We start from the raw sequence: 25795 nt of genomic DNA on the forward strand, positions 1-25795 counted from the left end.
AAGTTTTGCAACGGGCACCTTTTCTTACGGAGCTGATGGTATTTCAAATGCTTCCCCAAATACCAGGCACTTTGTTTTCAATACGTTAAAATACTGACCCCTGCCGTCTTGCCCACTAATTTGTTGAAGAACGCTCTGGATCGCGAAAACATGCAAGGACAGGATTCGGCCTGGCCAGGGTCAGACGCGGCCGCCTTGCTGAGGGTTTTTGAAAAGTGAAGTCTTGAAAGAGGAAACAGGCCAACAAACACGTCACCTGGAAGAACCGCCTTCTCAGATCCCGGGAGGCACTGCACAGCCTTGGACTTCAGATAGAGGGAGTATCCTCGTAGGAACCCGGGCTGGGGCTCGGCGGGCCAGCCCTTCCAGCTCAGAGTAAAGGAGGAGGCGGTCAGGTTGCCAATGTGCACCTGAGGGCTGTCAGAAGGAGCTGGGGAAGGAAGTTGGGGTAGGAAGAGTCATCCCCTGGAAATGTGCATGGAGTGAAAGTGCTCACGTCAACTAAAAGCAGGGCCACAGCCAACTCCAGAGCCCGAGAGCACTTCCCTGCCACGTTCAGGAGCTTCCGTTCATAACTCCCAGGGGGGTTTATGCCCTGACATCGTCTGTGAGGGCTGGGAAGGACGTGAGCCATCTTCCTGCCCCAGTCTTGCCTTTCACAGACGAAGACAAGCACGGCCAGAGAGACTCACTAGCTCGCACAAGGTCACACAGCAAAGAGAACAAAGGCTTTCCTAGGCTTCATTCTGCTCTTGGATTCTAAGCAGCAATGGACGGAAGACCCTGCCAGGGAACAGACTGAAGGGGGTTTTGGAGCGACTCTAGTGCCCAGGCTGTGACAATGCCAAGCTGTCCAAGCGTCACTGAAACGAGCCAGGAGTACTTGGTCTGAAGGCTTCCTGAGCCCAATGCACGCATGCGCACACCTGGTCTGTGCACGGAGACACGTGCACCAACAGCACACCATTGGCCACTCTCAGCGCCCCTCCATGCCCCCCACACGTGTAGGTGTGGGAAGAGGTAAGCAGATCGGTGCAAGAGAGGAGAGGTCCCCAGTGCCCAGATTTCAGTGGGATCGAAATTGCCCTCCATGCAGCTGGTGGAATCATGGGAGCATTTCTGGAGGCTGATTTCACAGTATGTGTCACAAGTCTTAAAAATTGTAAAGGAAATGAGAAACCATGTAAGTTCAGTCCTTTGACTCAAGCATTCTATCTCTAAAACTTCATTTAAAAACCACTGTTGTGGATATGGACAAAGATTTCTTTAAAACGGTGGACTCGGGGCATAAGCGATGGGGCTGAGCAGTAGAGACTGAGCAGTGCAGACAGACCGACACCTGGAGATGAATTTCATAGTTTATAGCTGAAAAACACTGTAACCCTAAAGGTCCAATGACAGGTGATTTGACATATGCGAACAATTAATTCCTTTGTAATGACATAGTTAAATAATATTTAGTGACATGGGTCAAAAAAGCCCTTTATAAACTGTATAAAGTCCCACTTTTACTTAAAAATGTTTATCTCTATAGGGAGAAGAATACCTAGATATTCATCAAATGTTAACTCTGGATATTTGTTTTCTGGGGTGGCAAAATTAGCAATGAATGTGTCTTCTTTTGCATAAACGGTCTTTAATGAAAATGGTTTAGAGTTTATGATTAAAAATATTTTTTAAAATACACTAACCAGAATGCACAGGGCACTGAAAATTAGGAAAGGTGTTGAAATATTCTGAAACCCACAGCTTGGATCTTTGGATTGTTCTGCACAAGTCTGCCCACGGACACATCAAGTGCTGTAAACTTACCCAGTTCCTGAGAGTATCCTGTTTTCTTCTCTAATAAATAAGGAATCCTTTCTGTAGAAATTCCATAAATTCTGAAGTTGTATCGGACCCCCGGTCTAAAGGCATCTAGGGAAGAAAGGTCAACAGATTTTCAATAAGAAAAAAGTGACTCTCTTTATTTCTGCAAAGGAATAGAATGAAAAATGGATTGGTGTCTCCTAAATGACTTCCTCCTTGGGATTTCTGCACTTCCCCTGCACCATCTTCCCTGTGTCCGCTGGCCTTTGAGTCTGCTGTTTCCAGCTTGGCCTGTGGGAGCTGCGTCTACACCGTGCTCTCCAACAAGAGCTCTCAAACACACTCTTGTCCACGTGCATGAAACCGGGTGCAGAATTCAGCCACGCACAGAAACCCATTTTCAAGTCTCTTCTGACTCCAAGTCCCCTGTCTTCTCTTGCCAGCCCCCAACCCCCACCCCCGTGGGCACCAAGCTGAGCATCTGGAAGGCTTTGCTGGCACTGCCTCGCTTTCCCCTCCCACCCGCACCTCTGCAATCCCCTTTCAGCACCCACCATGCCACTGACAGGGCTCCAGCCAAGGGCAGCCTCGTCTCCTTGCTGCGTGCCCTCCCTGGCCCCTGTCACCCTCTGGATGCTAAACCAGCGATCTTGAAGTTACAACTCCAATGTGGGAGGTAAGAGAGCACGTTCTATACTTTCTACTGAAAGTGAAGGCGCTGACTCTACAACTCCGTGTCCTAAATGTCTCCCACCCCATGCACCTCTCTGGACGGAGGGGGAGGTTATGATGTCACGCTGCCACTCATTTGATAGCACTGATTTCAAGGCACAAGTTTATAAGACCGTGAAGACCTATCCCAGCCTTAGGTCTGGACAGTCTCTGTGAAAGTAGACTTAAGACCAAATCTTAGAGCACATCATTGCACAACTGAACTCGTGGTACCCGCGCCTGATTCATCATTTCAGAGTTACTAGTTTAGCACCAAGTATCCACGAGGTGGTCCAGAGGTCCGCGTGGAGCTCGCTGCAAGGTGCATGAACAAGATGGTAATACGGAGGGCTCTTCCTACCTGAGCTAACAACTGTGCTCGTGGTGTTGGGACCTAGGCTTTTCCACTGGAGATCACAGCGTGGGTCCCTGGGATGCTCACACCACTCCACGATGTAGCCCGTGACATCTCTGGGTTGGGGTTTCCAAGACAGAGAGAATCCATCCTTTGTGCCTTTAACTCTTGCTTCTTCAACGTCCTCTGTATATGACAAATACAGCCTGGCTTCAGATGGAATTCGTTGTACATTTTCAAAACGATGTTTAAAGAAGCAGATAAACTTGAACATGTACTGACACTTAAGAGCCCTATTACTTCAGTGGCTTTAGAAGCTTGGGGATGGGCTGATGTTTTCACGAGTGATTTCCTGCCTCTCACTTCCCAGCGACTGCTCACACTTGCCCTTAGAATACCTCTTGTTCTAATCTTCTGAGACTCAACCAGACGTCAGCCCCTAAAACCAGGGTGAGCAAACTATGGCCATTAGGACAATCCAGCCTCCAAAGCTTGTGTTACGACCCCTGAGCTATGAAGGGGTTAAGATTTTTAAAGAGTTGCCCCAAACAAAGAATACAGACTATAGAACAGAGGCAGTACAATCTGTGAAGCCTGAAATATTTACTATCTTCCCCTTTACCCGAAAAATTGGCTGACCCCATGCCTGGCACTGGATTTACTTTTATTTTTTAAGTTTATTTATTTATTTTGAGAGAGAAAGAGAAAGAGAGACAGACAGAGAAACAGAGCCCACAAGAGGGGGACCGGGAGGGAGAGAGGCAGAGAGAGAAAATCCCAAGCAGGCTCTGTGCTGTCAGTGCAGAGTCTGATGTGGGGCTCGAACTCCTGAACCGTGAGACTATGACCTGAACCGAAGTCAAAAGTCAGATGCTTAGCCACCCAGGCACCCCTGATACTTGATCTACTTTTTAAAAATATCTGTTGAACAAACGAATAATGCACCTTCCTTCGCCCACATGATGCTGGCTGCCCCTGAACTACTACTTGTGTGATGTCAGGGGTAGAAAGTGAGCGAGGCCACAGAGGACAGAGCTCAGACGTGCACTGAGGCGGGTGATGCAGGGACGTGCACCGCTCGGGACCACGGCTGCCGTCTCAACATACTTTAGGAGCCAAGGTCGTTTTCAATGAGGAAAAAGTGATATGATCTGAGTGGACCACAGCTCTAGGGATCTCAGGCACAGTCACCTGATGATGAGCTCTCCCATCTCCCCGGGCTGACCTCACGGCCCTCCACGGATGAGGCCAGTGGCCCCGCCAGTCCCTCGAGGGAGACAGCCCCAGACCCAGGGGCGGGCCTGCAGGCGGCGGCTCAGAAAAGCGAGATTTGCTCCAAGAGGAGCAACCACTGCTCGGTACAGACTTCTACGGAAAATTTACTCATTGTTCATCTGCAATTTGAATTTAACTGGGCATCCTGTATTTTTCTTGGCAATCCTAATTATACCTGCACACTGGTGTGAGAGCACAGTGCTGTCAGTTTTTCTAGTTATCTAGTGGGGGGTACCCAGAGGAACGAGTAGCTCTAGGTATAAGACAAAGGCTGCCCCACGAAGGCTCTGTGTATCCCACCTACATGGCCTCCGTGTCTTCTTCTGTTAAAGAAAGAAGTCTCTTTCACATCAAAGTTGACATTTTTCACTCTACTTATTCACACTGGCTAATATTTCATCCCAAACTTAGGACCATACCTCTTACCAAGCTGCTTTTTGAAAATTGCAAATTTCAAAAAGGGAAGGAGAAAGGAATCTTTTTTTCAGTCATTCACACTCCAGTATGAACAGTTGGCCTCATAGCGCTTTGGTGAACTTATCCACTGAAGTGATTTAAGAATGTGGGCCACTGGGGCACATGGGTGGCTCAGGTCTTGATCCTACAGCTCGTGGCGTAAGCCACATCAGGTCGTGTGCTGACAGCTCAGAGCCTGGAGCCTGCCCCCCCCTCACTCATGTCCTGTGTCTCCTTCTCTCTCTCTCAAATATAAATAAATACTTGAAAAAATTTTTTTAAAAAGAATGTGGGCCACATAAGGAAGTCCTCACAGGGTAAGCATGGAGGTCTGAGAGCAGGGGATGAGGAAGAACCCACAGACACAGAAGACCCCCAAACAGATAACTGCTCCGTAGTGTTGTTTGGACTGGGCGTCATTCAAAGCAGTCGTCTTCTACCTATCGGCTTCCCTAGGGCGAATGAAATGCCGCGTCCACTCTCCCTGCTTTTGTCCTCATGAAGACAGAATACAACTCGTCACTTCCTTCCCTAAAGCAGTTCTTGATAAACAAAGCTCACATCAAGGAACTCCTGAGTTTTTCTTCTGTGTCGCAATTCCAACTTCTCTTTATTACTTGACACACTGGATCGTTCTTTAAAAATAAATAAAATAAAGCCAGACAACGCTTCTCTCTGGTCTAGCCTTAACCCAAGTTTAAGCCTAACTTGAATGACAGGTATAATACAATGTGCGGCAGCCCCGTGAGCAGGACCTGAAAGTGGCACAGCAGGAAGCGAAGCGTGGCATTATCCACAGGTGCACAACAAGTGCACGATGTCCCTTACTTTCTGCCAAAGCCTGCGTTGTCTCCTACGTTACTGGGCATGTGGAGTGGGGGGGTTGGGAGAGGGGGTAGTATATTCAACCTCTTTCTACAGCTCTCCCAAGAAGGCAATCAACACTGCTACTGCCTGTCCGTGTAAGGTCACCTTCACCTTGTCTGGTCTCTCACAGGCTAAGGGATTAGTCAGTAACCATCTTTCATTCACCAGCCTCAGCAAAGCCTCCGGAAAGATGATGCCTGTCAGTGCTCCTTCTCACCTCTGGCAATGCTAATGGGCTCTTTCTGGGTGACAAGGACTGACAAGATATTTTACAATACAATAAATGCGACCCGTGGTCTCATAAGCCACAAAGCACGTTTACACCAACCCCGGCTCTCAGCCAAGACTGCTTATTGGTGTTGCGTTTACTTGAGTGAATGTGACGTAACTCTCCGGACTTGTCGGAGAAGCCCAGGGCAGTGGTGTCCAGCTGCGGCTGAGCTGTCACCCTCCCCACACGGAGCAGGGCTGTCCCGAGAAACACGCAGCAGCCGTGCTTGGACCGGAAGAAAACGACTAACAGCGTTTAGCAGCTAGACATTTTGTCCCCTCAGATGACTGCCTTTCCAATTTGTCCATTGCTACTTAATAACATCGTCTGTCCCACAGAATCACAACAAAACGAAACTCACTGTTTCCAGGGTCTCTGGACAGGGTGATGACCGCAGCAGGGGACGTGCCCACGCTGTTATTAGCGGTGACATGGATTTGGTAAGAATGGTGGTCGAGGGCTAGTTCTGTGCAATTGGCCGGGGCAGGAATGGAGAGGAGCTTCATGGTGGATGGTCCATCTAGATTTTCTAGAACTACATTATAGAACAGAATCTTCCCCTTGGCCTGCAATTTTGATAGTGGCTGAAAGAAAATATGGATATCATTTCAAAACAGGTTTTGCGGGGCACCTGGGTGGCTCAGTCGGTGAACCGCCGACTCCTGATTTCGGCTCAGGTCATGATCTCATGGTTCGGGACTTGGAGCCCCACACTGGGTTCTGCACTCATAGCGCAGGACCCTGCTTGCGATCTACTCTCTCAAAAATAAATATTAAAAACATTAAAAATGGGTTCTTCTTTGAAATGAGTTTGCATAATTACTTTTTCATCCTTTCTGGCCCTCAATTGCCTTACCCCCCACCCCCCCCACCCAGCAGCAGCAGCAGATTAAGATACAGTTCAGCAGTGAAAGTAACGGCCTCAAGCCAGCTTGAAATCAGGCATGTGGCGGCGGCTGAGGCTGAGCTCCTCGCGGGCACGTGGTGTCCAGAGACCCGTGGCCAAGTCAGGAGAGGAAGCGGCTTCTTTGGCCTGGACAAGGGACTCCGAGGGCCCCGAGGGGACAAGGCACGAGCAGACACCCGCAGGCAGTTGGGGCCTGGCCACTGGCCTCCCTTCTCCCTCCAGCCATCTTTCCCCTGTTGTGTCCTGAGCCATTCATGGGACGCCCAGTCCCCTCTAGAGCATCCTGCAGGCCGAAGAGAATGCCCTGCCCGAGTGTGAGTGCCAGGGCTCCACGTGGGGACAGCCAGCGTGGGGGTGAGAAGGAGAGCCAGGCGGGCCGTGGCTGGGGGCCACGCCTCCCGGTACAGTCACGGTCGCGGTCAGTATGGAAACATGAGCTGAGGAATCGGGGAGTTTCAGACACAAGGCTGGACTTCCAGGTTGCCATGGAGGCCTGAATAGACAGGGCAGAATGACGAAATCTATTTTATTTTTCTTTTCTTTCAAAATACATTTAAAGTGTTCTCTAGCTGGACTAACTCCTATATGTAAGGGCTGTATGCAAATAGTCATAGCTTTTAAATACAGTATGTGCTTCTCTACTTCACACTTGTGCCCTGGGCCCTGCAAAAGTGAGAGCAAGGCTGGACAGAAGTCACAGAGATAGAGGTTCTGGTGCTCAGAACCCGCCATCCGAGCGACCGGCTGTCCAGCAGGGGGCAGTGTGAGCACTAGGGAGACAGGCAGGAGCGGGGATTCCTCCACTGGGCAAGATGTCCCGCCAGACTCTTGGTAAGGCAGCTCCCAGCCGGAACACAGCACCAGCAGCCAGTGTCACACTGAAAGACAGTGCCGAGCAAATGTGTCTTGTGGGGTCTGTGCCTCTTACCTTCCAGAATAAAGTCACAACACGATGTCCCTGCACTGACTTCACTTCTCTCCAGACGTCAGGCGCCTCTGAGGGAGCTGAAATTAACCAAAGACAAGACCGCGGTGATGATATGATGGAGAACAATACATTCAACTGTTTTCTACTCTGGTCACACCAGGACACGATGGCCTGTCCTACCTGAGGCTGGTGTCTCACTCTTTCACTCTCTGTGACTTCCACCCGCTTGACCAGGGCCACACTGTCTACTCCTTACTAAGTGTGCATAGTAGGTGCCTTACAAAAGGTCTGCTGCATGAAACTGAAAGCTCTTATGAACATCAAGCCTGGGCTTCTGGAAGCCACTGGAAAATTTTGGAACCATTCATCAGTTAAACCAACTCTAGTAGGTTAGTTGGGTAAATTTCTCATTTGTTAAATTTCTAGGAGTGACAGACCATTGCTACTTCCTTGCTTCCTTTGCAAAGGCTATAATGGAGGCACTGATGGACAGTCCTGGGGGTCTTCCACGATTTCACAGTTTCACACTGTCCGGGCTTCTCGCTGGGTCACAGGCTGGGCGCCCCTCCACGATCCCCCTCCACTGGGCAGGCCACATCCCCCTCCCCCCCACGCTGCTTTCTCCCCCCAGCTCCCGGGCTGCTGGGGCCGGCTGCCCGCCCATCGGCCACTCACTGCCATTCACTGCCCTTACTACATTGTTCTGGAAAAGTGTGCATCCTTGTCTTTACCTCCAACAAACTGTAAGAAGGTGACTTGATTCCGAACATCCCCATGTAGGAAGAATTGTCTTGGAACATAACACACAAAGATTTAGCTGTTATATAAAAATATAATTTACTGCCACTAATAACTGAAATTTAAGTCCTTTTTGAGTTGCTGACACTTTCTCCTCAATTTAAAGATGACCATATTTTTTAATAGTTTATTGCCAAGTCGGTTTCCATATAACACCCAGTGCTCCTCCCCACAAGTGCCCTCCTCCATCACCACCACATATTTTTAAAAATGTACTGAAGCAGATTTCAATGTGCTAAATAGGCCACTGGAGAAGCCAATATTAAATAAAAAACTTATTGAAATACTCAGAAACAGCATGGGATTCCAAGATTAATGCAAAATCTTCAGCCGGTTTATAAATCAGTCCTTGTCAGAAGAGTGCCCCGCAGCACAACGGACAGTCTCTACCCTGGTGCCGTTTAAGTCTGTTCGCTACGATTCTACTTAAGTATGGTTATAATACACATAAGCATCGACTTTTACAGCATCAAGCAAAGTATTATCAGAGCTTAAAAAAACCTAGAGATTCATCACCAGTAAATTCATCTCAATTTATTATCATCAAAAGCAACATTAATTATGTTCAAGTTTATGGTACTATAACCTAAAAGTCTATACAATTTCCTAAAAACGCCACACGTTTTCCATTTTCCTTTTGCACTTCATTTTATAGTGTTGGAATAAACTTCTGAAAAAAAAAAAAAACAACAACCCAAAGCCAGGCAGTAACAGTAAAGTAAAACTTCTGCACTAAAACACAACTGGGGAGTATCCGACATTACTGTCCGGCGTGGGGCTCTCTGCGGCAGATTCTCGAGGGGTCTGTGCCCCCAGTGGGGGCGGGCTGCGGGAGGCTGGCTGGGAACACCAGACAAGGAGAGGGAGCCTGCTGAGCACAAGTAGTGACCAACCCCTATGTAGGGTCCGATCAGCTGTCCTTGTCACCCCTCAGCCTCAAGCTGCTTTAAAATGGTCCTCCAGGGGCCGCGCCTGGTGGCTCAGTCGGTTAAGCTTGCGACTCGTGGTTTCTATTCAGGTCATGATCTCAGGGTTTATGGGACCCGGAGCCCATATAGGGCTCTGTGCTGACAACGTGGAGCCAACTTGAGATTCTCCCTCTCCCTCTCTCTATGCCCCTCCCCTACATGCGTGTGCACTTGCTCTCTCTCTTTCAAAAGTAATAAACTTAAAAATAAAACAAAACAAAACAAAACAGAATGAAATGCTCCTCATGGGGAGACACAGAAAGAGCCCTGCCAGCCTACCACATGACTATAATAAACACATACCATCCTTCCTTTGGCAGCAAAAGCACCAGGACCTGAATGAACAGGATCTCAAGGCTGTAATAACACCACCGAGAGACAGAACACACAGAATCCAGGCCGGGTTAAGGGTGGAGCTCTGGAGTCAGGTGGCCCGGGTGTGGGTCCCAGCCAACAGCTCCATCACTTACGGGCTGAGCCAACTAGACAGCTTATCTTCTCTGCGCCTCCTGTCCTCATCTAGGAAACGAGGCCCATTACTCCGAGTGCCTCCTGCGTGCTGTGCGGAGGAACAGGGAAAGACACGGCGAGCGCTCCCAGCTGCCTGGCACCCAGTTGTAGCTGTGATGGTAATTATTATTATTGTTGAGAAACAATAAAATCTGGCCGTTCGTGGCAACATGGATGGACCTTAAGGGTGTCGTGCTAAGCAAAATACGTCAGGTGGAGAAGGACAGATACCATATGTTGTCACTCATAGATCTAACAGGAGAAACCTAACAGAGGACCATGGGGAGGGGAAGGTGGGGGAAAGAGTTAGGGAGAGGGAGGGAGGCAAATCATGAGGGACTCTTGAATACTGAAAACAAATTGGGGGCTGAAGGGGGAGGGGGAAGGGGTTGGGGGGTTGTGATCATGGAGGACGGCACTTGTGGGGAAGAGCACTGGGTGTTAATATGGAAACCAACTTGACAATAAACTATATAAAAAGAGATAATTACTATTATTGTCATGTTCTGCCATTCATGAACTTTGCAAACTAGGCGAGTCTCTCCAATCTATGGGCCCGAGTTGACTCATCTGTAAACTGGTCAACATCAGTAATTTATTATTTTGAGTTGGGAGGACAGGGAAGCAGGGCTGGGCCGCCCAGTCCCCTGTGGCCTATTTGACCTGAAAGACGTTATTTGTCAGAAAAAGCGAGGAAGCTCCCACTGCACCAGCGAGGGGCAGTGCTCACAGGGGCAGCTGCTGAACCAGCGATGGATCCACACCCACGAAGTTCCCAAATACCATTACGTTTCCAAACACAGAGTGGCGTTGTTTGGTATGAGATCAATGCCATCCTCGGCACCAACACTCCTGTTTGTCCTCAGTCCTTAATTTAAAAGTCCATGTTAATTTATGCAGCCCCAGACCCAATGGGAATCCAGCAACACCAGGAGCTTATAAACCCTACTGGCAAAATCAAATTGGAGAGAGTGTACAACAGAAATAATGCTGAATGACCACTGTGTGAGGTGGATGTCTTCCCATTCACATCTCATTACACATTTAACTCAGCTCTCTTTTTAAAAGATGGTGTGCAGGGGCGCCTGCGTGGCTCAGCCCCTCAAGCGTCCGACTCGTGATTTCGGCTCAGGTCACAGTCCCAGGCCATGGGATCAAGCCCCAAGTTGGTCTCCGCACTGGGTGTGGAGCCTGCTTCAGAGTCTCTCGTCTCTCTCTGCCCCTCCCCTGCTCCTGCTTGCATGCGTTCTCTTTCTCTAAAAAAAAAATAACTAAATAAACAAAACAGCATGGAGGAGGGCACTTGTTGGGATGAGCACTGGGTGTTATATGAAAACCCACTTGACAATAAACTATAAAAGTAAAAAAAGAAACAAAGCAAAACAACACAAAAAGATGATATTCAGCCTCAGTTGTACTATTTTCCCCTTAGTTTTTGGTACAATTGAAAGCCCTTGGAGAAACCAGTCCATCGCTCAGGAGTCAGTTCAGATCCTTGAGTTAAGAAGCAGGGAGCGGAACATACCAGCTTCAGCCGTGGTGAAGTTGTCACGAGTCCATTCGCTCCATCTCCAGAAGTGGCTGGCATGCGCGCAGCGCACTTGGGCCACGTACTCTGTGTAGGGCTCCAGGTTCCTTACCAAGAGCTCACCATTCGCCACAACGGAAACATTCTGCTTCTGCAAAGAAAGGAAGGAAGAGAGGAAGGAAAAGAAGAAAATCAATGAAAGGAGCTGAAAAAAGAAACAGGAAGAAAGAAGACAGGAGTACCGGTGAGCATATTTCAAGTCAAATCACAGCATGGTACATTCTGATGTGAGCTACGACTACTTCTCTGTGAAAAATGGGATCTCGAAGGCCCTCTGCCCAATGCTAAAGTTTGTGATTGGATTAATTTCATGACTGTTTTTAAACAGATGACCCATCCATTTGAACCCCTACAGAAATAAGATTTTAAAGATGATTTAGTCTCTCTGTTGAGGACAAAGAGAATTTTGAAAATAGAAAATTCAGCAGTATCTTACTTGTATCACTTTTCCTTCACCATAGAGTTCAACCTGACACAACAGCGTGGAATAATTTCCAATGGAGTGGACCCTCCAGGTCATGGCGGCATTTGTGGGGCTGACATTTTTAAAGAGTACATTAAAGGGAGCCATTGGGTGAACTGCCAAAGGAAAAAAAAAAAGAAAAAGAAAAAAAGGAAACAAGATCTTAAAAAATTCAAGCATAAATCCAAAGACTTTGGTAAGTAGGCAGTTCATTTCTTTCTTTCTTTCTTTAGTTTTGAAAAAATGGCAACAAAACCAGACTTAAAGCACAGATGGAGTAAGCCAACTACTGTCCTTCTCTCTCACCAATTATATTAGAAACTCTGAACCAAACATAAAAAGGAACTACTGAGGACTCCTAAAATTAAGCAGAAGCGGGCAGATTATGAAGGAGAATCAAAACGTGGAGAAATGGCTCATGGGGAGAATATAATAGAACCAAAAGTCTAAACAAAATAAATTCAATAATATCAAAGGTACAACCCAAAATTATTCTACCTACAAAACTCCAGAACATGACACCAATTTCCAAGGGAAAAAACAACCGGCGGACGCCAACCTCATGATGACCGACCAGTAAGGATATAATTAGTATGGACTTTAAGACAGATCTGTCACATAAAAGTAAACACATCTGAAATGAATAGAAGAAAAACCCTTCTCAGTACAGAAAAGAAACTATTTTTTAAAGAAGAATCAAATGGAAACTTTGGAGCCAAAAAATACAATACCTGAAATGAAAACCTGACTGGATGAGGTTCAGGTCTTGAAAAAATGAAGTAAGCACCTCCCATCCCGTCTAGCCCACCGAATCCACGTAAATATAGTGCACGGAGCATTCTCGAATATGCTCAATGTAATGCATGGAGCATTCTCAAATATTCGACCTGAGAACTTTGAAAGGCAGACAGCGGCAGGCAGGTTGGAGGAGACCAGAAGTTTAAGTATTGCAGCGTTGGCAGGGAGAGGGTAAAGGAAGAGATGTGGCTGTAAAGCTTCTATGTTTTAGTTAGAGTAGAAAATACTAGCTCTTGTGAAAGATTAGCAACATACTGTAACCTCCGGGGGAGGGGGGTGGAGGAGGAAGGAATATAAAGAGATGTAGGCAAAAGCCCATAGATAAACTGAAGTGGAATACTAAAAAAGCATTCAAATAATCCAAAGGGGACAGAATGGGAAGATCAGAGGAACAAAAAACAGAGGGAACAAATAGAAAAGATATAATAAAATGGTAGGCTTAGTCCAACCCTGTTAATAATTATGTTAAATATAAATGGTCCAAACATACCGATAAAAACAGAAACTGTCAGATGGGAAGGAACACAAAGCCAGGCATGGCCCTTGTCTTCCAAGTGCAACCAAGGAGCGACCGTGAATCACCAACCATGCAATAAATGTAACATTGAAAGTGGGGGTCACAACAGTGAACGTGTAAAAGGAGTTTCTGACCTAAAAGATGGAGTTCTAGAAGTCTCTATCCTGAGCCTTCATTTTTCATCTCTTTGTTGGTCACTATCCACACGCTAATGGCTCACTCACAGATCTAACTCTCCATCCCAGACTTCTTTCACGTGCTCCACACCCTAAATCCGACTGTCTCCTCAACATCCCCGTGGAGATCTCTGAAAGACACGTCGGCCTTGACCTGGCTAAAACGGAACTCTGTGCTCCTGCCCGCCTGCTCTTCCCGAGTAGCCTCCCCATTTCAGGGAAGAGTTCCAACACTGGCCCAACTGCTTAGGCCAAAACCCTCAGAATCCTCCTAAGGGATCATTTTGAATTCCTCTGCTCCTGATCATGCACGTGCCTTCCCTGAGTAAGTCCTGCCAGCACTATCCCAAAGTGAATTCACAGTATGACCACCTCTCCACCAACTTCACCACGCCATCTGGTCCAGAGTCTCTGCCGGACGACTCCAGCGGCCTCCCAGCCAGCTCTCCATCTCCACCTTCACCCCTGACAGTCTGGCCTCAGCAATCTTCTCCCCCAGCATGAGTCACAGCATTTATCTGTCCCGATGAACACCTTTCAATGCAAGTAGGTAAGACTGCCCATTTCCTCAGCTGTCGTGTGACCAGCACACTGCCTGCCACCCAAATCTCCTTCCTCTCTGGGATGGGCATGAGGACATTCCTTCTGTCTCACAAGCCACCTGGAGTTTGGTCTTCTCCCACGACCTTTTCAAATCCTCTTCTTCTTACTTCAAATGCTCGTTTCCCCTAGATGTCTTCTGCTTCTTTCTCTGACTTCCTCATCCAACTGAACCAGGCATTACCTACCCTAAACCTGAGTTTTCCCTCCTCCGTGGCACAGATCAGTACTTGAAATCCGCTGTGTTTATTCTATGTCTCCACTCCCCATTCTCAACCCCTCCCCCTACACACACTGGAGCCAAACTCAGAAAGGGGCAGTTATCCGGTTCTGCTCACTGCCGGGTCCCCAGTGCCTGCCACACTGGAAGCACTCTGTAATTATCTGGTTGACTGAGTGGTGACGAAGCTGAAATCCCCAAGATGTGTAGGAACTGAGAAGGTGAAAGGGGAAGAACATTCCAGAAAGAGTGAACAACATGTGTAAAGATTCTTTGTTTCATAAAAGAGGAAACATGTGGTCAAAACACAGGAAGAAAAACTCAATTTTAGGGCTGTGTAGATCAAAACCACCACAAAATCCACAGTGTACCCATTAAGCTGACAGAAAAGAAAAGGGTGACCATACCACCTTGGGGACACTACATGAATTCAAGGGCAGGGGTATAATTGGTACGGCCACTTTGGAAAATCATTTGGCATTATCTCCTATGTAGCACATTCAAATTCTGTATGTCCTCACCAATGCCACTCTTAGGTGTTCACACAAGAAAAGCTACTGTCGATAACGCTCAGATTAACACCACACCCAAGAGCAAAATCCTTGATACAACCATCAAAGGAGATGCCTGACAAAATATTGTATACTTACACAATGAAATACTTGACAGCAGTGAACATCAACAGACTATAACAACATTCAATAATATGGGTCAATATTAGCAATTTAATATTATATAAATAGTAAAGACTAAATTTCTACATATAGCTTAATGTCTTTTATATACATTAAAGCCAAACAAAATAAAAATACAGTATTTTTAGGATTACATTAGAAGTGAGAATATGTATTCCCATACACGCACACACACGCACCATTTAAATCATCTCCATGGAAGAGCGGGGTGGGGGGCTGTGGGCAGGAGATGAAGGGAGTTACTGCTGGAATTCTGGTCTAAAGGTAAGTAGTAAGCAAACAGGTGCTTATTCCATTATCAAAACAAATCACAGGGGACCAGGGGCCATGCATGCGTCCGTGAGGCGTGGCATCAACAAGAGATACAGATTAAAACGTTCACTTAGGACGTGACTTGGGCAAAAATCTACAGCACGTTTTCTTGATCACACACTGCGTCCCACTTCGACAGGTCAGTAACCACAGCGGGCTCCGACGCTGGTCTCACCTCGATGAGTCAGGTTGAAAAGAAGATGAACACTTCTCTTCCTTAAGTCGTTTCCAGCCGTGAGTGTGAAGTTGTACATTTCTTGGGAGTCTGGAGCTGCTTGCCAATCACACCAGCTTTTGTGCGTACAAATTACCTTTTTCCCAGAAAACCTTAAAAGAGAAACACACCCAAAACAATAACTTCAGGGTTTCCACTTCTGTCAACACAAATATGTATCCTGTACCCCTGGGGCACGCTCAGTGGCTTTCAAACCAGGATGCACACAGTGGCACTGATCAACAAATACCAACAAAGAAGATGTTGTTTCAAGAAATTCTATTTGTGTGGTTAAATAGGTAGGAATGATTTGCTGACTGCCCCCTAACATGGGTGTGAGAATACCCCTCCGTTTATTTTAAATATTCTTAAGAAGTTAGAAATTAGATATCCCCAGATCACCAGATGGAACAATTTTCACATCAAGATTCACCATCAAATGTTTTTATCATTTTTATGCTACCTTCACAAAACTCAGGTGCAACGTATTACACAGTTGTGACCGCTTAAGGATTTCCCTCTGACCACTTGTTCACATTTTCTGTAACTGTTGCTGGCACACGTGCCTTAAACAAGGAGGGACCTGTCAAGAATGCAGTCAGCGCTAACTTACGATTCGAATAAAGTGTAGCTTGGGGAAAGCTGTGTGAGCAAGCCAGTGTCCTTCCCGGGATCCCAAGTACAGCTCAACGTCTTCAAGTCCCGGGTTTCACAAGAAAAATCCTTGGGCTCCTCGAATACTTCTGTCCACACAAAGAAAACAGATGAAAGATCTAGTTAAGTCCCTTTATTGAAGGACAAGGAAGATGGAGAAAGCTCCCTTTGGGTCTGAGGCCACAGAGCTCCTCCGAATGATACAAGGATCACACTCGAAGCTCCAGAAGGTCCCATTTCACGTGCCTCATCTTGGCCCCTTCTCTTTCCTTTCCTTGTTTTCTGAGGCATGGCCGGGGACGGGCACCGGTGGCAGGAGCGCTGCGGTGGTCTGCGCTGTGTCTGGGCGATGGAAGCTGGACCCGCAGTGGCTCCGAGCAGCCACTCAGCAAGTCGCTGAGTGTCAGAGTGAGTGAGTGAGCGAAAGAACGGAGTCCGCGCTGCCTGCCTTCTCGCTGTGGCAGCTGGGCCTGCAGACAGCCTCAGGGTCTCATGCTTGGGATGCAGGGAGTCAGATTCAGGGAGCCATTCAACTTGGCAGCAGAGAGCTGGGGGTTCTCAGGAACTGGGCAGCACCTCCAAGCCCCCAGAGCCACCAAGGCTCTCAGATGCTGTTCCAAGGGGAAGAGCTGTGCCAGGCGGCCTGGAGCCTGGAGTCCGCCCCTGGCGGCAGAGCAGGGCCCGGGCAGTCGCAGGTCCTGGCCTACCTACCGAGCAGGGGAAGGGAGGCCTCCACACAAAACACAGGAGGCCAGTGGGCATTCCGTGCACACAGACCTACGTAAAAAGTGAAGGGTTCCCTCTCCACTAGTGCCACCAGGGGAGGCACCTCACATTTTCCACACGCACCTCAGAACAGGCTTGGCCTCCATTTGCTGAATTCCTACTGTGCGCAGCTCCAGTGTCAGGGCCAGGCCCTGTCCACGTTCATGCACCCTCAAACCACCACTGCTGGGCCCGTTTCAGAGGAGGAAACTGGCTCAGAGAGGCTAGGAAATAGCCAACATGAGACGCCTAGGCTCTGTGGGAAGATTTAAGGCCGGGTCTCCTGGGAGCAAGACTAGCCTCTCCAGCATCGTCTGACCCGCAACCTCTCCCCCCACTGGCCCGCCGCAGCGCAGCTAGGGCGAGGCAAGGCCTTCCCAGCGGTCCCGGCCACGACCTGAACTTTCTCCCCTTTAATACTCCTGGTTTCTAGGAAGAAAATTGTTCATAAGGACAAAAAAAAAACAACAGGAAACCCTGCAAGGACGGCTTCAGAGGATCTTTTCCAGAGTCTCTCCTAAAAGGCTTGGAGACAGAAGAATACGTGTGGAAATGTTTACTTGTCTTCCGGTAAAGGACGTTCTATCTATTCCATAGGAAGTGGGGGGAGGAGGTGGAGGGGACGTGCATACTTACTTGACACAAAGAGAACGATGCCTTTTATAACGCCTCCTGGGTCCATCTTACAGTACATGTTTGTTCCAGTGTCCCTAATGAAAGGAACGTTATTCAAGTGGAACACACAGACGTTAGGATCAAGTTGTTCTCCGTGAATCTGTATGCCTTCCAAATAACAGGATATGTTATTGTGATGGCTCCTAGAAACGTAACAAACGGTGACATTGGAGCCTTCTTCCACCAGCTTATCCTTAGGGAAAACGGACAATGGGTGGTGTCCAAGAGAACTCTGCACTGCAAGGTAAACAAAAGAAAGCTCAGTTAGAACATCACTCAAAACTCAAAGCAGCCGCTCTGTTCTCTCTTCCCAACAGATAAATTTAGCCTCGTCTACCTCCTAGAGGAATAGGAGCCTAAATTTCGAGGCAGACCACTAAACTTGGGAACCCGTGGAAACAGTCCTTCCCAGGACGGCCCCTGTTGTCACATGAAAGCTGCTGCTGGACCGAGGCAGCTGGTCCTATCACACTGGGATTACTGGGTCCTGGCTAGCATCTGGTCAGGACAGCAGCGGCTGCTCTCCAGGACCACAGCCACGAGGGAGGACCCGCATTCAGTGACACGTACGTGATCTCATGCCATTCTCACCACCTCGCGTCACCACCACAGCAAGGACTGAGCCCAAGCTCACTGACCCAGCAAGTGGCAAAGCGACATTCGCACCCACCAGGTCTGCCCATCTCCACGGCCACGTGGCCCTCTTGATCTCTTCCCACCTCCTCAGAAATGCCGGTCACTCAAATATCTCCTGCTCCATGGTCTCTGCTTCTGTATGACCATCAGTGTGTAAAAATCCTTGGGTGTCTTGCATTTTAAGCCAACTCGTCATCCTCCCCATGCCTCCCTCCAGCCCCCTCTGGACCCACTCCTCCACCATCAGCCTCCCTGAAAGAGCTGCCCCCTTCTTTAAAAAAATTTTTTTACACTTTTATTTATTTTTGAGAGATAGAGACAGAGTGCAAGTGGGGTAGGGGCAGTGAGAGAGGGAGACACAGAACCTGAAGCAGGCTCCAGGCTCCGAGCTGTCAGCACAGAGCCGAATGCGGGACTCAAACCCACAAACAGTGAGATCATGACCTGAGCTGAAGTCGGACGCTTAACCGACTGAGCCACCCAGGTGCCCTGGGGGTTGTCCCCACCTCCAACTGCTGGGCTCCAGTGCTCCTGTTCCTGCTCACTCAGCCCACTGCTGTCACTGAAACTGCCACCAGCATCGTCACCCACGCTGTGTAGCCTGGCCACAGGAGGGCTCTTCAAGGTCCTCAGGGGATTCTGTGTGCAACCATGGCTGAGAACCAGTGTTTGGGCCCTTGGAATAACCAGTCAGGTTTTCCATTAGTCCCTGAGGAGTTTGGAGGCTACAGTTTTGAGAATTCTATTTAATCAAAGTTGTTACTAATGTTGTTCTCTCTTACTATTCTTTTAATCTCTGTTTGTTTTTTTTTTTCCTGCGTGTCCTCTTTGAGCAGTAGGATGTGTCGTGAAGAGGGTGGTCCCTGGAGCCAGGCTGTCCGGACTGGAATTCTGGCTCTATCGCTTAGCAGCTTAATGACCTTGCATGGGTTCTTTAAGCTAAACGTGCCTGTTTCCTCATCTGTGAAGTGGGGATAAGACTAAGACATATTTCAAAGGACTGATCTGAGGGCTAAATGAATATATAGAGTACTTAGAATATGAATAAAATGCAGATTTAATTCTACTACCAGCATTAAACTAATCACTAGGCTACTCATGGGTTAATATGTTATCAGTTTGACTTAATAAATTTGCGTAAACACTTAACAAAGGAATGATCCTATTGGCAGTAATTTCAGATACTCTGGAATGGTATGTAAGTTGAGAGACCCAAATGCATTTGCTTTAGAACCTGCCTATACATTAAATGGAGTATAAGAAACTGTGGAGAAATCTACTCTAAGTTTTAATTATAAAAAATTAAATTATCAAAATGAAGAGATATTTAAGACATATTTATCCATAAACTCATTACTCAAATGAAGACCTGATTTCATGTTTCCATGTTTCACCCCCTTCTCTCTACATTAGGCATTGGCAGACTATAGCACATGGGCCAAATCCATCTGTTTTTGTAAATAAAGTTTTATTAGAATACAACCATTCTCATTTGTCTACATATTGCTTAGGACTGCTTTCATGTTAAAATAGCACAGCTATTTTAGTCCTAAGTCTGACTTAGTCCTGACTAAGTCCTGACTAAGACCACTAGGATCTGTAAAGCCTAAAATATTTCCTATTTTGCCCTTTACAGAAAAGCTTCCCAACCTCTGCTCTAGATGCATACACATTTTGTCTTATTCGAATCAAAATACTGTGCAATTTATGTACTGCTTTGTTTTCTTAACATTCCATGTGTCGCATATTTGGAAAATGAATATAAAGTTGTCTGAACTTGCCTAATTACCTCAATGAATAAATTCTGAGGCAAAACCATGGATGTCTATCTCCTGGTGGTAAGTTTCACACCCATAGTTTTTAGTTCCAAGGGAAGACAAAGAAAAATAATGTCCTTTTCTACCCAGTCTCCTCAAAAGAGACTTCTACTCTTTGACTATGGATCCCCAAATAATATGAAACACTTTGATTCGTTTATCACCTCACTTCTTACCAGCTACTTCCTCCCACGAAGTCCAGTCACCCCAGAACCTCGGCTCGGGGATCTGGGCATCAGCCGCCCCACTCCTCATTCTTACAAAGTGCTGTGTGCATTCCAGAGGGAGCTGGGATTCCCAGCTCCAGCGCAGAACTTGGTTCCACTTCACGGTGGTGCTATAGTTCTCCTAGGAATAAAGAGAAAAACCCGGAAACATGGAGCAATGCTGGCCCGGAACATGACTTAACCAGTTACCCCAAAGCACACACCTGGGAGCCCCCCCCCCCCCCGCCCCCGAAGCTCCCAATACGCCCAGGTGCAGTCCATTCCCAGCCAGCCACTTCCCCTGCTCTGATGTCTCAGCAGCACCTGCCGCAGCCTCCTGTCATTTGAAAGCTAGGCTCCCACTCCCTATGGCTCTCCATGAGGCCCATGGCTTTGTCTGTTTTCTGTTTTGTTTGGTTTGGTCCCTTATCTTTGTAGACCTGGTGTCCACAGGGGCCATATCCTCTTCTGTGAGGTCCGTCTGTCAGAACGCCAACCACACATGAATGTCTTCCGCTGTGCTCCTGGGAAGCTTGTTTACATTGAACTGCAATTGGTGTTCCCACACAGCCTTTAATCTTGACCTTTCTAACTTACTGGTATTTTCATTCTCTAATTCTATAGGCTTCTATGGCTCCTTTAAACCATTTAGTCTACATTCTGACTCCAACCTACCCGGCTCTTGCAGGAATCTCTCTGGACACAGTGCTCTACCTTGCACTTTGGGCCTAGCTTTATGCTTCTGCTCAGCATTTGCTCACACAGGGGCCCTGGCTGAGTGTCCCCACTGTCCCTGCGCACTGGGAACTAGTCCAGGTCACACCCAACCCCGCCTCTCCTGAAGCCCTCCTGTATACCGTGTACAGCTGCTGGGACTTCATCTGTCCTTGTGTCTGGGGCTCGAGCATGGCCCCAAGACAGCAGGGACTGTGCTTTATTCTTCATGTCCCACACGGCTCTGCCACCCATGTTCCTCGGTGGGCCCCTCCAGGACACCTGCTCTCTGCCCCCACAGCTGGGTGATGGGGACAAGTTTTCCTGGGGAAAACTGAGTCTGCACCCCCATTTCTAATGGCCAAGTGCCGAACTTAACCAGCACCCTGGGCAGAAGCCAACCCAGCCCTGGGGCAAGAGCACCTCAGTCCACTGGGGCGGCACCCGAGGGGGCATGACCTTGTCCTCTGCAGGACTCACAAGGACTCGTGAGCTACACGTTTCTATCTCAGTTTATTGCACTGCTTTATCCCTAAACTACAAAATGTATTTTGTATTTTTGTATTTTTATTTTTTAAAGTTTATTCATTGTTCAGAAACAGAGAGACACAGAGTGTGAAGGGAGAGAGGGGCAGAGAGAGAAGGAGGCACAGAATCCAAAGCAGGCTCCAGGCTCTGAGCTGTCAGCACAGAGCCTGACATGGGGCTTGAACTCACAGAGATGAGATCATGACCTGAGCTGAAGTTGGACACTTAACCAACTGAGCCATCCAGGCACCCCTATTTTTTAAATTTTTTTAAGTTTATTTATTTATTTTGAGAGGGGGGAAAGATAGAGGGAGAGAGAGAATCCCAAGCAGGCTCTGCTCTGTCAGCATAGAGCCCGACCCAGAGCTCAAACCGGGAGATCATGACCCAAGTCCAAACCGAAAGTCAGATGCTTACCCGACTGAGCCATCCAGGCACCCCCAAAATATGTGTTTTAAATATAAGTCTTGAAGTCCTGATCTAAGCAACCTTTACTATTTAATATCAGCAGTTTTGAGTATATTTTGATTAAATACTGTTTAAGAGCAAACACCAAAAACAAAACAACAGAACTGTATCAATAATAGAGACCTTGCTGTCAGCAGGCCATAGTGTGGATTTTACCGCCTCCATCTCTTTGAAAGTTAGCCTCCTCTGTCATCCTCACCGTCCCCAGCCACTCTGGGCACCTCTCTGCTGGACCCCCCACAGCCCACTTCATAGGGGTCACACTCCCTCTTTCCCAGCTTCCCCACCTGCAGCCAGAGTGGACTTTCCAAACACTTCCAACCAGAGCCTGTCATTCCTCTTCTTACGGCTCTCAGGATACCACAGGAGAAGCGAGAGTGACCCCAGTGTCCCATGCACCCCCAGGTCATGCCCACCCCCACGTGCTCGGTGTTTTCAGGCCTGGGAGCTCCTAGCCCTTCCCTCCGGGCCTTGGCTCACACCGGTGGGCTCTTCCCAGGACATTCTTCTCCACCCTCCTTTCTAAGTTAGCTTCTAACCCTCTCCTATTTTGGCATCAAGAGCCCTTCTGCAAGTTGCTGGAGGTCAGACCTGATGCCAACCCCACCGCACCCTTGTCAGCGGCAGCACTGCGCTTCCCACACCTAGGATACCCTTGTAGGAGTGGGACCTCCCCATTCCTGCTCAGCACTCACAGACCCGCACCTAGAAGTAACGACTGGGCGACAGTCTCCAAGAGGTGCTGAATGATTTCATCGCTCTGCTAAGGTGCTGTGGGCTCGGTTTCTCTCAGACAAGACTTGTGTGGATTCTAACTACAACTTGTGCTTTGTGCTGTCTAAAGACTCCCAACAGAGGAGATAAAATTTTCCTTGACTGCATCAATTCAGCGATTAAAAAAAAAAAGTGATGCACTGTGTTTGGGCCGTCTTCATTAATCGAAGTGGCAAGTTCTGTCCAGCCCGGGCAGACATGGGTAAGTCACACAGACCATCACGTGCGTCGGGGGACAGAAGCCCTACTGAGGTCATTGACCCGCTCCTGAGGCGCTTAGAGCCCTGAGACTCGGCTTCAGGCCTCCTTCTGGGCTGGAGCTGTCACTCTGCTCGGCCTTCTCCTGCCACTCAGGGGACCATAAAGCAAGTGGCTGGCCGGGCCGAGGGCAGAAGCCGGCCCAGGGGAGACGGTGTAGTTTGCGGCCCAGCTGTGAGCACCTGGGGCCGGGTGCTCCTCCTGGGCCACTTTAGGAACAGGATCATCTGAAAAAAGCTGCTCCTTCTGGGCCTTACATTACAGGGAACGGCTTCACAAAAGGGGGACGGTGCTCTAGACAGAAGCAGCAGCCCCCCGCCCCCTTGGCTGGCTTTCTTCCCCTTCCCTGGAGGGGGCACCTCATGTCTCTCCTTGACTTTAGGCCTGTGAGGTTCTGGCAAGGGCTTCTCACGGCATTGTTCGTTGTGGGACACACGGCCACGGATGTCCCGGGAGTGCGTGTGGCCGTCATTGTGACGTATGTGGTGGAGGACACTGTGCAGGCTCTGTCACCTTGAGTTGCACAACAGACCTCTCTGGGCCTTGGATTTCCCCTTCCCCCCCCCCGCGTCAGGCTGGGCCGGGTGATATGGGGACAATATTTTGGACAAGGCAAAGCTCTATTCAAAGATCTTGAGTCTTAGTAGGTTACAGAAGTGGGTTTCACAAGCTGCTTTACCCTGAGGAAAGAACTCTTACACGAATCAAAGCTGAAAACAGATACAAACAACTGCCTGTTAGGAAAATAAAAAATGGAATCCACTCAGTCTATGGTTAGCGTCACTTCTCAGGGTGAAGTTCTCGTTTTCCACAGCTTCTTCCAGCATTTCTTCCAAATTTCTTTTTCTTAGACAATTGGTCTCAATATGACCTCTGTCCAGTGAAGAACCTCTTTACTGGACAGAACATGTATTTCAGCGTGGTAAGGGCAGAGAAACTGACAAGAAGTATGTTGCCAAAAAATTATACCTTATTTAAGGAAAATCTCTGGTGGACAGGGAAGAGGAAAGAGGTTGACCTTCGTGGATTTTTGAAATCTAGTACCCATAAGGACAGCCCCAAGAGCCTTCTTAGGGGACAGAGCAGAAATGAAGAATTAATCCATTTTCTTAACACATCTCATCCAACCTACTGAACCAGAGCTGTCCTGTTACTTTGTCCTATATCCTCTTAACTAAAAACACAAAAATGTAATTGCTTAGGAAAATCATTCTGAGTTGCTAAGATGTTTCCATACTGGCATTTTTGCGAATGTTATAAATTATCAGACAAATCATGGTGTCAGAAAAGGATTTTTCAAATGTTGAGCCAAAAAGACCAAAAAATACCTACCACCCAGATGACATTAGATGTTTTAATTCTACTGATTTCTATCTGGAAAACCATTTTTAATTCCCGATGATAAGCAAGGTTGTGGACTCTCCATTGTAAATGCAAACGTTGATGTGTAGAATCGATGGAAATTTCCAGTGATTTAGGGGCCAATGGCAAGGGTTCAGAGAAGACTGAAAGACCAAAACCAAGACATTTAATACGAACAATAAAATTTAATAGGGGCACAACTGAACAATCACAGATAATAAACTGGTCAATACAACCATTGTTTAGTTTTGGAAAATACTGCTCACATGTGCATCTCAGGTTCTGTAAGGGAATTTAGAAGTCAGCTGGTAGTTGAAGAAATTAAGACCTCGATAAATTAAATGGCTTGCTCTAGAAGACACAGCGAGTTACTAAGATCAACAGTGAAACAAAATAAAACGGATATTTTATTGGACGATCCAACTGGTTTAAAAATTTCTAGCAAGGCTGAATAAAGCAAGAGGACTCTTGGCTATAAATGCCATATTTCTGGAAATCAAAAATGAGTTATCTCTTTGAAAGTCAATATTTTATAGTTTATTAAAAAACTATAAAGCAGGAGCACACCCTGTCTCTAGACATGATTTTTTATATGTCAACACACTAAACTTAAAACACCTCTGGCAAGAATTTACTAGACTCTTTGGATGAGACCAGCAAGGCACTTAGTGTGAAATAAAATAATTGTGAAAATTCTTGGCTCAAGGAGGAAACACAACTGGAGAGACACAGGGGCTCATAATAGGCAGTGACCACCAGGGGCTGAGGAAGGGAGGAATAGGGAATAACCGCTTAACGATGACAGGGCTTCCTTCGGAGGTGATAGACTGTTCTGGAATTACAGACGTAATGGTTACATATTTCGAATATACTAAATATCACTGATTTGTTCATTTTAACCATAAAATGATTGGTTTTATCTTACGTGAATTTCACTTACATAATTTTTTAAATACATGTGATCATGGTGATGTTCAAATAATACAGAAATCGAGTCCCCACCATCCCACCAACCCCATTCTCTCTCCATCGCCAAGTGTGAATCTTGTTTTTCTTGACCTTTTTCATACACTTTTTAAAAATACACTGGACTAGGCATTTCATTTTGTATTTTTTAAAGTACTTATGTTATTTTTAAAAAAACTAAAAGGGGAGGTGCCTGGGGGGCTCAGTCAGCTGAGCATCCAACTCCTGATTTCAGGTCAGGTCATGATCCCAGGGTTGTGGGATCGAGTTCTCCTCTCTCCCTGCCCCTCTCCTCTGCTCGCACACACACACTCTCTCTAAGAAAAAAATAAAATTAAAGAAATGTTTAAAAAATTTTAAAATAGAGCTATAAAGGGAGGTAAAACTACAATATTAATACTCTATTTCTGGACAGTGGGTTTGAGTCATTTTAACTTGTTTTTTTATACTTTTCTGTATTTTGTAAATGTTCTTCAGAAATATGCATTACTTTCAGAGCCATATGTTAGATTTTAAAAGAAGGCATAATTTAGT

The 25795-nt window shown here is 47.2% G+C and overlaps 1 protein-coding gene across 1 annotated transcript in view; it reads right to left on the reverse strand.

Moving 5' to 3' along the window:
- Positions 1-25795, reverse strand: part of OSMR (oncostatin M receptor) — a 41008-nt gene that overhangs the window by 7545 nt on the left and 7668 nt on the right. Inside the window, exons 3-14 of the mRNA XM_029940979.1 lie at positions 24266-24438; positions 20162-20333; positions 17494-17769; positions 16052-16181; positions 15400-15551; positions 11880-12022; positions 11381-11534; positions 7580-7656; positions 6106-6328; positions 2882-3061; positions 1813-1917; positions 257-430 (exon numbers count right to left, since the gene is read on the reverse strand). Of these exons, the coding sequence (XP_029796839.1) occupies positions 257-430; positions 1813-1917; positions 2882-3061; positions 6106-6328; positions 7580-7656; positions 11381-11534; positions 11880-12022; positions 15400-15551; positions 16052-16181; positions 17494-17769; positions 20162-20333; positions 24266-24438 (1959 nt within the window). The remainder of the gene's footprint in view (positions 1-256; positions 431-1812; positions 1918-2881; positions 3062-6105; positions 6329-7579; positions 7657-11380; positions 11535-11879; positions 12023-15399; positions 15552-16051; positions 16182-17493; positions 17770-20161; positions 20334-24265; positions 24439-25795) is intronic.

The sequence above is a fragment of the Suricata suricatta genome, chromosome 6 (genome assembly GCF_006229205.1).
Source record: "Suricata suricatta isolate VVHF042 chromosome 6, meerkat_22Aug2017_6uvM2_HiC, whole genome shotgun sequence".
NCBI classification, from domain to species: domain Eukaryota; kingdom Metazoa; phylum Chordata; class Mammalia; order Carnivora; family Herpestidae; genus Suricata; species Suricata suricatta.